Genomic DNA, 15,332 nt, shown 5'->3' on the forward strand with positions numbered 1-15,332 from the left:
TCCTTCAATGTACAAGTCGCCTACTTAGGATCCAGGCACTTCTATATAGTCTTAAGGAACGTAGTGACTACTATTATATCGATGACTATAGCGATATTAGCTACCTTTATACAGTAGAAGACTAAAATATACTTAAGAATCTAAATCCTAGGCTCAATACTACTCTAGCTACCTCTAGCGAATATAGCTATATACTCCTTAGTAAACGTAGTAAAGGTAGCGCTATTAGAGGGTACAATGATCTTATATAGTGTTTAGATAAACCTATAGGTGCTAGTAATGTTCTTAGCCTCTATAATATTATATATAGTATAGGTATAGTAGTCGCTAATAGATATATTAATTATCTTATAGAGCTTATTAACTATATAGAACGCTATAGTATTAATAGTAGATTTCAAAAACGTCTTATATAGCTTGAGGAACTTATAGTAGATCTCCTCCTTAGTAGGCTCAGTTAACTAAGGCTCCTAGCTACGGGTATTGGGATTAGCTACCTTCTAGGTTTATAGCGTAGTATACTACGCCTAAAGATGGCGATCTTAGACTGCTTAATAGGCAGTACCCTAGGTAGGCTATATAGGAAGGCTAAGTATCTTAGCTTCTATAGCGAGCGCGGTATCTAGGTCGATAATATACTAAACCTATAAGTTGTTAATCTTTTAGTAAATAGCAAAGATCTATCTTAGCTAGTCTTTAGGGCTATCAAGGGCTAGAAGCGCTATAATAGCAATAGTAATAGTTTTCTTAGTTTCAAAAGGCATTTTAAAGTAAACTAAAAAGTACTATATTATTTAGACTAAACGATAGGGGTAATATAAACTTATAGATATTGTTGACGATTAAGAAGACTCAAAGTAGTTGTAGAAGAAAAGAAGAAGGATAGCCTCGACTAGGCTACACTGCTATTATAAGTGTTGTACACGAACCAGGCTTATAACTGAGGAGAGTAGCGAAGTAGGGCTATATAGGATGTAGAGACATATATATTGAGGGAGGTGCTCCTCTTATATAGGATAGGAGGAGCACCGAGGTCTATATACATATATGAGCAGAGCTGATATATGCCCCCTAAGCGTAGGGAGCCTAGCAAGTGGAGTCACGTGTGCACTAGCACGCGACACATTGTAAATAAGTATTAACCTCATTAAGCTAGTTACTTATAGAGAGTTGAACTGTCGACTAGTTAGTCCCTTTATAAATATACTTATATATATACTTAATAGACTTTATAAATATATAAATCTCTATATTGATATAGGCAATGTACTTACGAGAGAGGTAAATTTATAAAGTATAACCTAATAGTTATTAAGTTGTACCTTATAGCCATTGACTTTATAAGTAACTGTTTACCTAATATCTTAATGGCGATAGATAGGATACCTATTTTCTAAGATAATAGTCTCCTCTATAAACGCCTTTAGAAAGCGCTTAGAATAGTTCGCAACCCCTATATATAGATTACGAACTATATAAAGAGAGGTAGGGTTATTAGAACTATATAGCCTATAAATTATATTGCTTGTAATAACAGCTTACAACTGGCTATTAGGATTCTCTACCTCCGTTGGAAGCTTAGCCTAGATAACGTAATTAACGTTAGCAAGTATAAGAAATAGATATATAGACTTTCGTAAAAGGAAAAGTAAGATATAGCAATATAGAAGCCTATATTTCTAGTATTTAATAGTCTAAACATTGCCTATAAACTTGCTAAATAAGTTGCTATACTAAAGCTTATAAAGGATAGCTCGGTACTTAAGCTCAAAGATATAGTTAACAATGTTAGAGTAGTCTACTATAGTCTAGCCTAGAAGAAGCTCTTGCTAAATCTCTACTTAGTTTAGGTTAGCTATAACTATAATAAACAATGTAGGATAACCTAGCTTATAAACAATAGCCATTGAATTCTAATAGTATTAAGCAATAAAGTATAGGCCCCTAATGTAGCTTATAAGTAGGATAATTCGCTACCTAGGCTTATAAGTATCGCGATTACCTAGTTATAGCTAGTTCTATACTTCTTAGTATAGTTTTATATATAGTTCCTTCTAGTTATTATGAATCTAATATAGCTTTTACTAATCGCTAGTAGCCTAGAGATCTACTAAGAACTACTAGAACAACTACGAAAAAAGAAAGGCATTTAGCTATAATCTATATAAGGATATGATAGGTATTGACACTACTACCTAAACTCAACACTTAGTTGAATATAGCTTTACCCTTAGCTATTATAGAGCTATAAGCCCTAGTAGAAGCTAGGATCTTTAAATGAAAATATCAAAGGGTAGGCTAATAGGAGATAGGTAGGGTAATATAAGTAAATATAGTGCTAGGCCTATATAGAGCCGTCGTCTAAACGATATACAAGGATAATATTACGAAAATCAGGCCTCGAATTCTCCTTTAGAATAAGAATAGCTACCTCATTTCTCATTAGCAGGTTTTTATAACGATAGTTATAACTATAGCTATAATCTATAACTAAATGCAACTAAGGTATAATCGCAATTTGCAATATAGCTAGGCTCTAAAGAAAGCGCTCCTATATAATTAAGTAGATATAAATAAAGGAGTTATATTAATAGAGAAAATCCGTAAAGTGTAATATAAAATTATAATTAGAGTTTGTAAAGAAGAAAGTTCGATATATAACAATAGCCTATAGATTATAAAAAAAAGCTAAGTATACTAAGGAGGCTCTTTAGGCACCTTTATAAAAGGGCTAGCAATATAATATAGGGCGCTATAGATTTAAAAATCTATAGTCTTACTACTATAAACGTTATAAGTAGTTTAATTTATAGAAATAGAAGTAAATATGAAAGCTAAGTTATAACGATAAAGATTATTATAAAAATAGAACCTTTAAAGATCTTATATATACAATAGGTAGTCGAGGAAGTCTAGAAAGTGGTAGCTTAGTAGGAAAGACACGTCGCCCTATAAGCAATAGAAGCTAAATATAGAATTTATAGCTATAGAATTCTATACTATAGAGGAGTATTAGCTAAGGAAGGAGATATAATAGATATATAAATATATACTGAGATCCTTATCTATCTAATGTAATATACTATATTTAGTATATTCGATGTTTATTAAGCTATGATTATATAATACAACGGTTATATAGCCTAAATATAGGTTAATAATAGCTAATAAAGCATTGATAAAGATAAGAATATAACCTATAGGAGGTAACTAGCTAGTTAGAGTAGAAGGTTTAGTAGTATCCTAAGCTATATTATAGACTAGGGAACGACGACGCTAATACTATATAGTAGTATAGGAAATATAAGAAGTATAAAGAGCTCTATTAGAATAGGTATAAAACTAAGTAAATAGCTTATACTAATAGCAACGACTATAGAATATAGTCTATGAACTAGGTAGGCGTCAAATAGGAGGTATTTTAACGATAGGAAGCTCGAGTATAACTGAGTGGAAAGGAGAAAAGGAAGAGAGAGAGGAAGAGCAAAAGGAGTAGAAAAAAGAAAAAGGGTAGTAATAGGGGTGTAACAGGGGTATAAGCGAGGTAGGGAAAGGAGGCAAAGGGGTAGAACAAGGGAGTAAGTATATAAGCCAATAGGAGAGGAGCGTAAAAATCACTAATAGGTCTGTACCCTACAACAGTTATTTGTTAAGCTTAAAGAGGAGGAGTGTAAAGGCAAATAGATAAGGAGCAGTAACAATTAGTTAAGGAAGGCCCCTGCTTTATAGCTAAATGGAGGATCGTACTATCTGCCTAGTTGTGTAGTATATATATTAGAAGCCGGGTGTTGTACGGGTCCGACCGGGATTCAGTTCGGGTTCAAGCGGCTTGTCTCCATCTCGGACACAACCCCGGGATAATCCCGGAGCAGGTTAACGATCGGCAGGAAAACTTTGCTTTCCCCATCTCGGCCAGCGATCACGGCCTTGATGTCGGACCAGCTCTGCCACGTCCAGCACTCGCACTTCTCGGGTTCCAGAACCTATCGGCTGCCGTTAACCCCAACCCCGGACTCGCAAGAGAGCTTCACACGACAGACCTGCGGTTCTTGCGTCTCGTCAACCCTCTGGCAAAGCACGAAAATGGTGATGTAGTGCTTTGACCGCGGGTCGAAGACATCGTTGGTGACGGCGAGCAGCCTCTGCGCCCGGACCACCAGTCCCGTCTCTTCCAGCGTCTCCCGCTCCGCGCACGCGAAGAAGCTCTCGCCCATCTCGAGATGGCCGCCGGGGAACTGCCACTGGCCTGTGTCTGTCTGTGTCAGGATGTGCGCACTCTCAACGAAGATATATGTATGTACAGGGCTGCCCGCTCACCGTCGCCGTGCGAACCCTTGCGCCGGCCCATGACCATTTTGCCCTGCGCGTCCTGCACGACGGCGGCAACGCCGACCCGGACGACCGGCGGTGGCGGCGGCACCGGCGTTGTCATGACCGCGTCACTAGTACATTCAACAATTGCGAGTCGCACTCGGCTCTGAATATGCGGTAGTCCGGAGGAGAATTAGAAGACTGCACCTTGTTCCTAGTAATATTCGCGCACCCCTTAGTTAGATGGCGCAGACTCACTCCTGCTTTGTTCCTACCCCGCCCAACAGCTGCGGCCAATTGACGTGGTGTAGATGGATTTTATCGCAGTAAATACTTCCAGCTAACTAGGTACCTCCCTTTCCTCTCCTACCCTGCTGTCTGCTTCAACTCACCTCTTTTCCCAGCGAGTAAATGCTACTTTTATCTTTGATATCTCCTTGCTTGCCTCGATATAGGCGGGGCATCAGGCCCCTGTACGGTAAGATTAATAATAATTATCTCCTTGCTTCGTTGATTCCACGCTTCTTTCGATTTCATGGACCCCCAACCCAGCGAATAAACTGCACGCTGGGGATGAAACAGTGGCGGGCCGGGACGGCGCTGAAGAAATGACGAGCATGGCGGCTGAGCTGTCGCCTGCTCACTGGCTGCATGAGCGCCAAAAGTGGACATCCACGCATGCAGGCAAGTGCTTGAGACAGAACGGGCAGCCAGCTGGTGCTGCGCGATTGGCCGTTCAGCGGCGCCAGCCCAACACTCGGACTACCTTAGGCTGGTGATGCGGTTCCAGCCCAAGGGATGCGGGCCGCGGTGACTCGAACGTGCGCGACACTTGGAGTATGTCGCTGAAGACATACTAATATCAAACCGCTGGCTGGGAAGGAAACGCCACCGTTAGAGCTTAGGAAGCCCAGGAGAAAAAAAAAAGTCTTAACTCACCTTCCTAAACAGGAGCACAGTCGTTGGTCTGTTTACTTCCGCAACGGGCCAAGCCAGTGCTCACCGCCACATCCAACACCACATCCGCGGCCTGGCCGCCACCACGTTCAGCAAGAATCCGCACCACCATGCCGAACCTAGTCGCCATCGACGTCTCAGTCACCGACAACCGCATCCGGCTGAGATTCTCGGACCGCGCCGTGGCGGCCGCCTATGCGGCCTACCTCCGCGCGCAGGACCGGCGGCCGCCACAGCAGCAGGCCATCCCGGGGTACCAGCGCCTGCCGCACTTTCACGCCGCCACCAAGGAGGTCAGCTTCACGCTGCCAGACTTCATTACCTGGTACGTCTTACCGTCCGTCTGACCCGAACCACCCGCCCACCGCCAGGGCCTGGCCTCCCCTTCTCTTACCCGCACACATACATAACACATACACACACACACACTCGTCATTGTTTCAATATACCTCAGGGGATTCCTCATTTCCACACTGATTATCCAGCTAACTAAAACCGGTGTAAACTGACCAACACAACAATCCAAAAAAGGTTCATCACCTGCCGCCTCCCCGACGACGAGGACAGCGTGACGTTCACAGCCGCCGACGCCGACGCCGCCCGCGCCGCCCGCTGGGCCGCGTCCGCCGTGCTGTTCGAGCCCATGCCCGATCCGACGCTGCCTCGCCTGCCCTTCGCTGCGCGGGCCTTCCACGACGACAACTACGACGGCGGCGGCGGCGGTCACCCTGTCGCTTTCTCCCGGCAGCTATGCGTGCGCCGGCTGTGGAACCGGACCGTGCTGCTGCGCCGGCTGGAGGAGGGCAGCAGCTGCTCGGGCTCGGCTCAGGGGTCCCGGCCGTCGCCGCCGGCAGCAGCGGCAGCAGCAGCAGCAGCAGCGAGGCAGAGGGGCGGGGGCGATGGTAGCCCCGTCCGTCACGGTGGGCGGGGCGATAACGTGAAGGGGAGCGGGTTGGGGGGGCGCCCGCGGAGTGGAGCAAATGGAGGGGGTGTTGCTGGTGCGGGTGCTGCCGCCGGTGGGCGCGTGCCGGTGCAGCTGCCGCTTACGGCGCCTGGCGCGGGGAGGCTGCAGATAGGGGATCTCTGGTGGTGAGGGTTTGGGCTTGAGATGCACTCTGCTGGACTGCTTACCTGTGTGATGTTCGCTGGCGTTGCGGGCGCTCGGTTTCGGGTTCGGGATACATTGGCACCACAGATAGATATTTGTAAGCAGATGTGTGCTCTGTTTATTTGATTTGATTTACCGTCATATCGGATTCACAAACTGCCCAGAGCAGGGCAGGTAGCTGGGCTGCCAATCCCTTGACGAGGAGCTTGACGGAAGTTGTTCGTTGACTTGGCTCGTGGAAGTCAGGGAGCTTGACCGGCCACGCGTCGTCATGGCTTGGTGAACACCCCAGATCTGGAGACGGGAAGGAAAATGTGATCAGCATTGCGGCTTTCTGTTAACGTCAGGTGAGGTTGCTTAGTGTTGAAATCTCGCGGCTACAAATAGCATCGCGTCCACGGGCCCTGGATGTAAGCATCCCCACTCGCTTCACCCTCGATGGACTCCACGACACTCGGCGATACCGGCCACGTTGTCGCAAGATGAGCCCTTTCTAAGGCATCTCTAGCAATTACCGCGCTTTATTATGGCTGTTTCCATCGACTTTTTCACATCTTCTTTTCCATCGCCGAACCATCCGCCGAACTATCTTTCTATCTTTCTATCTTTCTGTGTCGACTGCAACAGGGTTAGGGTTAGTGGTGACCCCGAAGGCGTGGTTCGCGGTCAGCGTGGCTTGTTGTTCGGCACCATTCAATCCCGACTCTATTCTTATCAGTCTTCCCTGGCACCAAAACTACACTACGCTAGTGTAACTAAAGCGCACCAGCCGGGGTGCCAATGTCGGAGGTCCCTGTTGCCGGACTCCGTTGGTAGTGATGCGCCGAAAACCTTGACCATTATCAATTCCCTACACAAGGAACAGCCCTCGCGCCGCGCGAAGCGGACATGGCCCGCGTAAGCCAAGGTCCAAGCCTATCCGACATGGTTGTAGAAGTAGAAGAAGGCGAGGTTTGGTGCGGAGCGCGGACCGCAGGCGGTGGTCTGCTTACTTTCATGTCAACATAAGCCCCTGGAGTTCTCCTCCATAAATCAGTCTGCGATCTCCCGCCGTCTGCCTCCAGTGTCCCATCTGCTGTCGAAATTAGAACTGCCTTCGCACTTCCCCGTCATGGCACCATGCGCACAATTCCACCCTCCTCGGGGACAAATACTTCGACTTTCCGCCCCTCGATCCCTCTCCGCCCCCAAGCTCGTGTCCGCCCCCCCAACCCGCCATTCAGGATGCGGCCATCCCTTTTGCCGCCCCTTGTGATTCCGCAGCGCTTCTCTGCTGCGCCTATCCTGCTAGCCAGCCACGACCAGCAGCAAGTCGTTGACCAACGCATCTCGCAGTACCGATCTTCCTTCCCGCGATCCCAGGCGGAAGCCAAGCCAGAACCGCCGCTGCCGCCGCCCCCGCCGCCGCCAGTAGCAGCACTCCCGCTCGACGACCTCGACAACGTCGACCTCTTCAATTTCTACCACCCCTGCCTGCTGCCCCCGACGCCCATCCAGCCCAGGCAGGCAAGCCATGCCTTCGTGAATCGCGACCCGGCCGAACTGCCCGCCGACGCCGTGGTTCCCGCCTCGCGTCTGCCCCGCGGCCTGAGCAGGTACAAGTACACTGCGAGCAGGAGGGGCCGAGGCAGCTTCCGTCGTCGCAACCTCGACGGCCTCACGCGACCACAGCGTCCGCCGCTCTCACCCCTAGCGTCGTCACCGTCACCGCAACCGCGGCGGGTGAGTCTTCCAAAGTGGGAAGGATGCGAGAGCGGCGACGCCATGCCCACGCCGGGGGCAGGGGAAGACGATGCCGCGGGGGAAGACAACGTCTTAGTCGGATCCGTTAATAGGGCATGTGATGCGCCAAGCCTCGACTACTGTGATGACTCCGGCTCCGAGTACGGCGACTATTCGGTGGGAGAGTGTGGATCCCCGAACTGGGAGAGCGAGGAAGAGCGGGTGGCCCTGCGGGAGCTGTGGGACGTCATCGACGACCTCCTCCCCGGTGGCAATGTGTTGGATCATGCCGACATCCAGGAGCTGGTCAACGCCGGGGAGACAGGAAGCGATGCAGGCGGATGGAACGACGTGGCGAGACGGAGTGACGACGGGAGCGTTGACAGCGGGTATGGAGCAGCACCACAGGATACCGCGTGGTGGCGGGACTTCAGGCAGAGGTTGCTGCTGTCGCAGGGTGACACGCTTCTGTCTACACTTGAGGCCTGATAGCTACTTCGAAAACCAGAATGCAACAGCAAACTTCCATATCCCCCATGCTCATCCCATTCCCCCCCCCCCCCCCCCCCCCTTCCCCTCCCCCCGCCAACCCTCTGGCTGGCTCAGTCCGCATTCCTCTTCGTCCACGGCTGCAGCCCCTCCAGCAGCCGCCGATGCACCTCGGCATTGCCAGACCGCCTCAACAGCTCCTCGAGCGCGCCAAGCCGCTCATAAAACAACAGCAGCCCACCCCACACAAAATCCGCATAGCTCACCTGCGCGCCCAAGAAGAACGGGCCACCCTCCTCCTCCAAAAGCGCCGTCACCTCCCTCAGTAGCGGCTCCACGGTGTCCCACACGCCCGCCTCCGGATTCGCCGCCTCGAACGCGTCCAGCTCCATCCCCACCAGCGCCGCGCGCGTCGCGCGGAAATACGCCGCGCTGACGTCCGCCAGCAGCAGCCGCGGCACGCGCGGCATGTAGACCGGCCTCAGCGCGACCTGCAGGCGCGGCACGAGCGTCTGCAGCTTGGCCAGCGCCGGCGAGTCGAGGTGCGCTGGCGGGGAAGGGTGCAGGGCCTCGATCTGATCGGCGATCGCGCGGCTCTCCATTGTGTAGCTACCGTCTGATAGCCGGATGGCGGGGAGGGTGTAGGGGGTTCCCTCCGGGTTGGGGGGCACGCTGAGGGGAGGGTTAGATGCATGGCGGAGGTGGGAAGTGGTGGGATGGGGGGAATTTACTGTGGCTCCAGGCGGCCCTTGATGTCGGGGTATTCAACCTGCGTTCGGGCTGTCAGAGAGTGCTTTGCCTTCCGGATGGGCTCGGGGACGGGGACGGAGGGGGCCAACCCATTCGGTCTTGTAGTCCAGGCCCTTGTAGTTGAGGAGCATCCGAGCTGCGTATTCTTGTTAGTTTACAAGCTCTTTCTGCTGTCTTGCGGATCTCGTACTTACTCTTCCACGGATTGAGCGACCAGCAGGTGCGTGGCTCCCGGGTCGGGATGTCAAGCAAGACGATCTGATCTGAGCTCATGGTGGCAGTATGCGGGGAGACGCTGTGAGTGTGGAGTGCCGCTTTTTGATGATGTGAGTGAAGATGTCGCGCTCGATCGAAAGACGGGCGAGAGGGGGATGAATTTAAATGTACCTGGACACGATACCCTCCGGTTCCTGGCGCCATTAGTCATGCTTGACCGTCCCCGCCCGCCCTTGGCTTGACGCCGCAGTGGACCTGGGCGGAGTTCTTCCCTGAAGCAGGTCTTGGACAACCAATCAGCTATCATCTGTCGCGAGCTGTAACATCCGTGGACGGGCGGAACGAGCTATACATCCGTGGAAGGGCGGAACAAGACAACTCGACTCTTACAGCAGGCGCGGTGCCGTACACTATATCTGATGCGAGGGCGGAATATCTGTCGACTTATGAGATTCGAGAAACATAAACCTGCCGGTCAGAGCAATATGCGGCACCGGTGAGTCTAGAAAGGGTGCTGGGTGTTCCTTGTGTGGAAGGTAGGTCGACGGCTTGAGGCTGAACCATCTGGATCGCACCGGCCGTGCCCTGAAGGACGTTATGCCGCGCCGCAGGCTGGGGAACGCCCTGAGCCATTTGGCCCGCCCCAACCGCTCCACTCTTCAGGGGGGTTCCCTCCTTCAGTAAAAGAAGTGCGTCGGCTGCCTAGCACCAGTGCTTATCCATGTGCCGAGCGGGTGCAAGCCATCGAGGCTCAGATGAGGGTAGGGAGGCGGCAATGTCAGCGACCGGGCCCGGATATGGACAGTCAGCAGCTTGGCTAGGACAGTCGGCAGAATGTTGGCAAGCGAAGCAGATACACGGGTCTGGAAGAGTGTTGGACCTGATGGAAGGACCGTTGTTGCCCTGCTGACTCTGCGTAGATCAATGACTGCTGTCACGCCCGCAGGAAACGATGGCCGGATGGGTTTCTATTGGCTTGTTCCACAACACCCTCTGTGCGAGTGGTGGCAGGCCAGGAGCCCTAGCGCAGCCCAATGTGCCACCCCCGTAATGGTGGTCTAAGCAGGCACCTGATCACATTCTCCTGGGTTGAAAATGGTGGGTACAATGAACCCCAGCATCATTCCTCGGTGGTGCGCCTGCAAAGATGTCCCCGCTGTCAGTGAGGAGCATTGGCACCTTAGCATCACCAATGGAGATCCCGAGGTCAAACACCATTCCCGTCTTTGCGGGATGCTTCAGTTGATGCCACGATGTGCTTCCGCGCGCTTGCGCCTGATCAATGAAGTGCTGGCTGCGAGTTGGCAAAGACGTTTTCCAGGTGATTTCGCAAAGCACAGCGTGGCAGCATCAAGGCCAACATTCTGTAATACCACTGGCCTCAGTGTAAGAACACATAACCGCGCCGCATATCCCCAGACCTCACTCTCTAGATCACCACCGGTCAGACTCCAACGGCTGCTTAGACTTCACGGCAAGTGGCCCAGCAACCCCCAAGTGTTCAATCAGCCTCATCCTTGCCAGCGAACACGAGCACCATGGCGGCGTGGACGCAAGAAGAGTGGGAGATGATGACAGAGGAGGAGAGAAATGAGCCAATTCCAATGTTCCGCGTTCGGCAAAACATGACAGGCCCGGTCTATCGAGGCCAGTGGCTATACCCATCAACGATCGCCCGTCTCGAGATTGACCCGAAAGACGCGGAGAAGGCAAGACGGCGATTGAGAAACAATCGGTTCATCGCCAGAGTTCAGCTTCTGACGGTCCCGGACGAGATTGATGGGACCGACGTCTTTCTCGCTGGGGACAAGGCTGCTCGGCCGACTCTGGGTCAGCATCCGATACCGCTGGAAGACGGCCAGCCTGCCCTATACTTAGACTTTGAGTTTGCGCACCTGATGGTGAACCGGACAGGGACCTTCAAGTTGCGAATCAATCTCTTCCGCGCTTCGAGTAACCACCAGAGCGAGAAGTTTGTCGCCTGGGCTGATGGGAGGACCTTCACCTGCTGGCCCTTGGTAGAGTGAAGTGGGCAAAATGGAGAGGGGAAGAAGAGATCGTGGTGCGTGACAGGTAGCTTGAGTGAAATCTGGCGAACGGACGGAGGCCCGGAGTGTTGGAGCGCGTGGATGCAGCTGCTGGCAGCTCGGTGGACTTTTCAAAGCAGAAACGCAGAAACTCAATAAATGCGATGTCTTTGATGGTTGATTATGGCAATAGCCTTACAAGTGATTCGTGTGCTAGTCGCGGGACTGAGAGCCGGCGCCAAATCGTAGCACAGAGTCGCCAGCCAAATCTATCCTGGTTGCATGACCCCAGAAAGAGCGTAGACAGCACTTCATGTTGCCTTGTGTCATCCTGCAGACTTCAATTCCATGGTTGTGGAGTTATGAAGCCTCTCCCTTGCTTGGATTGCCAACAGAAGCGGTAAAGCCGTCGATCAGTGAATGGGATCCAAGTCACTAAGACTTGCGTGGCTACGGTATGGAACAAGACTGCTTCTCTAGGCTATATTCGTGTCTTTTTAGCCTGCTGGAACTAGGAAGCAGTTGGAGGACACATCATTGTATGTGTTTTTGACCACTGCGCTGGTTGCCGTGCCACGTCCGCGAGACTGGCGACCTACAAGCTTTGTCTGCTCCCGCCATAATCTGGCACACAATGAATGCCTGCCGCTGTTTACTCAGTCACCTGCTGGCGCCCACAGTTTCCAGCTTGCTCCCTCCCCTGTTGTCGCGGTGGCACGGCTTTGACCATATATGCCACCTTAACCTCTTTGCATTAAAACGCAACGCCAAAGACAGCAAAGGGAGTGCTCTCTTTCTTTGTCTTCCGGTAGCACCACGATGTTGAAGCCGCTGGTGATCGCCTGAGGAACGCAGAATTTTAGCATATATATCCTGCTCAGCAGCCCTGTGCTTTCTCGCCTCGGTCCTTCGAGCCACACACACATCGACAACGAGCAAACCACGCAGAACATCACACCTAGGCAGGCACATCCAAACAAACCATATCCCAGAAACCCGTCGAACCGCCAACATGCCCGAGATATACGGCCTCCTGCTCAAGGAGCGACCCGGCAGGCAGATGCGGCCCAATCAAACGCTCACCCCGCCGCTGCGAGTGCAGTTGAAGCTGGATAAAACCAACGAAATCTGGAGGCACTACTACAAGGACCGGGTGCGAGCGCGGGTCAAGCTGCAGACCTACGGCAAGGCGCCGCACTTTCCCAAGGACAAGACGGAGCATCTGGCGGGGAACCGGAAGGTGATGGGGCAGAACTTCCAGCACCACGGCGAGACGCACCAGAGCGTCGAGTTCGTCTTCGACGACCTCGCCATCAAAGAGCCGGGCTACTACGAGCTGGTCGTCCAGCTGGAGCGCGAGCACAGCGACAAGACATGGAGCCCTGTCCCGCACAAGACGTTCTCGGGGGGGATTTACGTCAAGAAACCCAAAGACGGCAACAAGCATTTACGCCAGCTTCTTTTCTTCGGGCTACCGATTTCTCGCTTGATGGACGCCGGGTCCGCCGCTGGACATCGCCGCGGCAATTTTACTCCGGCAACAGAGGGACCTGGTGCTCCTAAGGGGACGCGATGAGGTAGGCTAGGGACAGGACGAGAAAGGGGCCGCGGGCGGCCGGGGAAAAAGGGGCACTATAGGTACTTGACCAGCAGGGCTGGGGTCTTCGTTTTCCGGGCTCGGAGACGCATAAAATGCGCTGCGTTACTTTCTTGAAGTTTGCAATGAATGAAACTGCGTTGCTTTTTTGAATTCAAATTCGCAAGTAATGAATCAACAGTCCCGGTTGACTAGCGTTCCTTTTGTGAGGCTAGCAGGCGTGAAAGGCGAAGCTCGATCACCGAGACTACTGGGAAGCTGATGGTCAATGGTATTTTGCGCTATGAATGGCACAATTGATTAATTTGTATAAGCTATTCTATGTCTTTCCCCAAATCCCCCCTTCACCCACCGACTGCAGATGACCGCTGCCCAGCTCACCTGTCGCGGCCGAAGGTGAAGACGCCCTTGGGCTTGTTGTCCAGCACGGCCTCGATCTCCTCCATAATCTCGGGCGTCAGCTTGTCGATCAGGTCGAGGGCCTTCAGGTTGTCGACGACCTGCTCGACCTTGGTGGCGCCGAGGATGACGGTGCTGACGTTGGGGTTCTTGGCGGCCCAGGCCAGGGCGAGGTGGGTGACGGAGTGGCCGAGGCGCTCGGCGATGGCGGTCAGCTTCTTGACCTTCTCGATCTTGGCCTTGCCCTGCTCCGACTGCAGCTCCTTGATGGTGTTCGCGAAGAAGTCCTTGTTGTGGGCGAAGCGCGAGTCCTCGGGGATGCCGTTGTTGTACTTGCCCGTCAGAAGGCCGCTGGCCAGCGGGCTCCAGATGGTGGTGCCGTAGCCGTGCTGGCGGAACAGGGGCGCGTACTCGACCTCGAAGCGCTCGCGGTGCAGCGCGTTGTACTGCGGCTGCTCGACCACGGGCGCGATCAGGTTGTGCTTCTCGGCGAGCCCGATGGCCTCGGTGATCTGGGCCGCGCTCCACTCGGACGTGCCCCAGTAGTAGGCCAGGTTGAGGTTGCGGATCACCTGCGTGAAGCCCTCGACGATCTCGAGCATCGGCGTGGCCGGGTCCGGGCGGTGGGCGAACACGACGTCGACGTAGGGCGTCTGCAGCCGGGCGAGCGACGCCTTGAGCCCCTCGACAACGTGCTTGCGCGACAGGCCGCGCGTGTTGGGCTCCTTGCGGCCGGTGCCGAAGAAGATCTTGGTCGTGAGCACGTACTCGTCGCGCGGCCAGCCGAGCTCCTTCAGGGCCCGGCCCATCTCGATCTCGGACGCGCCGTTGGCGTACGTCTCGGCCGTGTCGAAGGTTTGCTGGTGAGGAGGGAAAAAAAGAGTTAAGTCAGATGGCCATCAAGACGGTAATCACTCGGCACTTGTCTCCTCGGGTCAAGCCGGGCGGACTTACAATGCCATGGTCCCAGGCGGTCTGCAGGATCTGCTTCACGATGTCTCCCTTCTGCGTGGCGCCGTAGGTGAGCCAGCCGCCGAGCGAGAAGAGCGAGACCTGGAGACCCGTGTTGCCCAGGTAGCGGAACTTCATGCCCTTGGGCTCGTAGGCCGTGGGAACAACTGAATTGGCAGACATGGTCGGCGTGGGTTGCGTAGGAGCGCTCGATTATTGGCAGGGAGAAACGGCGTGCGAATGGAACGGGCGGGAGCAGCGTCGGCCGACAGAGAGCAGAGCCGTGGCGGGATGCGGCCTTTTATGTGACGCTGCTCGCCGTCGTGGAAGAGCTTGTCCGGTTCCAGGGGTGGGTCGAGTCCACCGCAATGGAAGGCCCATCGTTGCAAATATCCGCTGGCCGTGACGACATTTGGACGCTCATGCTCGCCGGAGTTAGGGGTTAGGAGAGTCAAGCTACGGTGATGGCGGGTCGAAAGTGGGGGCGACAAGGTGGTGGCGGGCAGCGTAGAGGAGCACACGATATCTCGTGTCGTCGTCGACGGGGGAAATTCGGCGTTTACTAATCCATTTCCAGGCAACTAGTGTGCTTCATCTTGCATGATGCTGGGATGGAAGATATGGATAAAAGAGCCCCCAGCTCATGCTATTGATACTGTCGATCGAATCGGCAGTTTTCTTGGCGTCCGGCTCGAACCGTGGTGCTCGCGATGCTTGAACTTTTCTAGCCCGTTCTACCCCGCCGATGTTTTGTGAGGAGGGGAAGCGGCCGGTGCGGGGTTCCCCGACAGCAATTTCCCTGCTC

The 15,332-nt window shown here is 52.7% G+C and overlaps 7 protein-coding genes across 7 annotated transcripts; 4 read left to right on the top strand and 3 right to left on the bottom strand.

Annotated features, from left to right (window-relative positions):
• Positions 1-3,704: 3,704 nt before the first annotated feature.
• Positions 3,705-4,395, bottom strand: THITE_2120648 (uncharacterized protein). The gene is made up of 2 exons (XM_003656173.1): positions 4,041-4,395; positions 3,705-3,983 (listed from the first exon to the last, which is right to left on the bottom strand). Exons 1-2 carry the CDS (start codon positions 4,212-4,214, stop codon positions 3,810-3,812), a joined length of 348 nt encoding a protein of 115 aa, XP_003656221.1. The 5' UTR covers positions 4,215-4,395; the 3' UTR covers positions 3,705-3,809.
• Positions 4,396-5,378: 983 nt separating this feature from the next.
• On the top strand, positions 5,379-6,070 carry THITE_26900 (uncharacterized protein; the record flags this gene model as incomplete). The annotated part of the gene is made up of 2 exons (XM_003656174.1): positions 5,379-5,593; positions 5,800-6,070. Coding segments are annotated over 2 exons (486 nt in total), but the record flags the coding sequence as incomplete, so codon positions are not given.
• A 1,425-nt stretch (positions 6,071-7,495) lies between these two features.
• Positions 7,496-8,587, top strand: THITE_157554 (uncharacterized protein; the record flags this gene model as incomplete). Its single annotated transcript, XM_003656175.1, has 1 exon — positions 7,496-8,587. One exon carries the CDS (start codon positions 7,496-7,498, stop codon positions 8,585-8,587), a length of 1,092 nt encoding a protein of 363 aa, XP_003656223.1.
• Positions 8,588-8,668: 81 nt separating this feature from the next.
• On the bottom strand, positions 8,669-9,742 carry THITE_2120651 (uncharacterized protein). The gene is made up of 4 exons (XM_003656176.1): positions 9,532-9,742; positions 9,427-9,473; positions 9,319-9,356; positions 8,669-9,259 (listed from the first exon to the last, which is right to left on the bottom strand). Exons 1-4 carry the CDS (start codon positions 9,608-9,610, stop codon positions 8,701-8,703), a joined length of 723 nt encoding a protein of 240 aa, XP_003656224.1. The 5' UTR covers positions 9,611-9,742; the 3' UTR covers positions 8,669-8,700.
• Positions 9,743-11,091: 1,349 nt separating this feature from the next.
• On the top strand, positions 11,092-11,580 carry THITE_2131444 (uncharacterized protein; the record flags this gene model as incomplete). Its single annotated transcript, XM_003656177.1, has 1 exon — positions 11,092-11,580. One exon carries the CDS (start codon positions 11,092-11,094, stop codon positions 11,578-11,580), a length of 489 nt encoding a protein of 162 aa, XP_003656225.1.
• A 1,012-nt stretch (positions 11,581-12,592) lies between these two features.
• Positions 12,593-13,156, top strand: THITE_2131445 (uncharacterized protein; the record flags this gene model as incomplete). The annotated part of the gene is made up of 1 exon (XM_003656178.1): positions 12,593-13,156. One exon carries the CDS (start codon positions 12,593-12,595, stop codon positions 13,154-13,156), a length of 564 nt encoding a protein of 187 aa, XP_003656226.1.
• A 340-nt stretch (positions 13,157-13,496) lies between these two features.
• On the bottom strand, positions 13,497-14,918 carry THITE_2120654 (uncharacterized protein). The gene is made up of 2 exons (XM_003656179.1): positions 14,531-14,918; positions 13,497-14,436 (listed from the first exon to the last, which is right to left on the bottom strand). The coding sequence occupies exons 1-2, from the start codon at positions 14,708-14,710 to the stop codon at positions 13,555-13,557; spliced, it is 1,062 nt and encodes a 353-aa protein (XP_003656227.1). The 5' UTR covers positions 14,711-14,918; the 3' UTR covers positions 13,497-13,554.
• Positions 14,919-15,332: the final 414 nt, after the last annotated feature.

This window comes from Thermothielavioides terrestris, chromosome 5 (assembly GCF_000226115.1).
Source record: "Thermothielavioides terrestris NRRL 8126 chromosome 5, complete sequence".
NCBI lineage: Eukaryota > Fungi > Ascomycota > Sordariomycetes > Sordariales > Chaetomiaceae > Thermothielavioides > Thermothielavioides terrestris.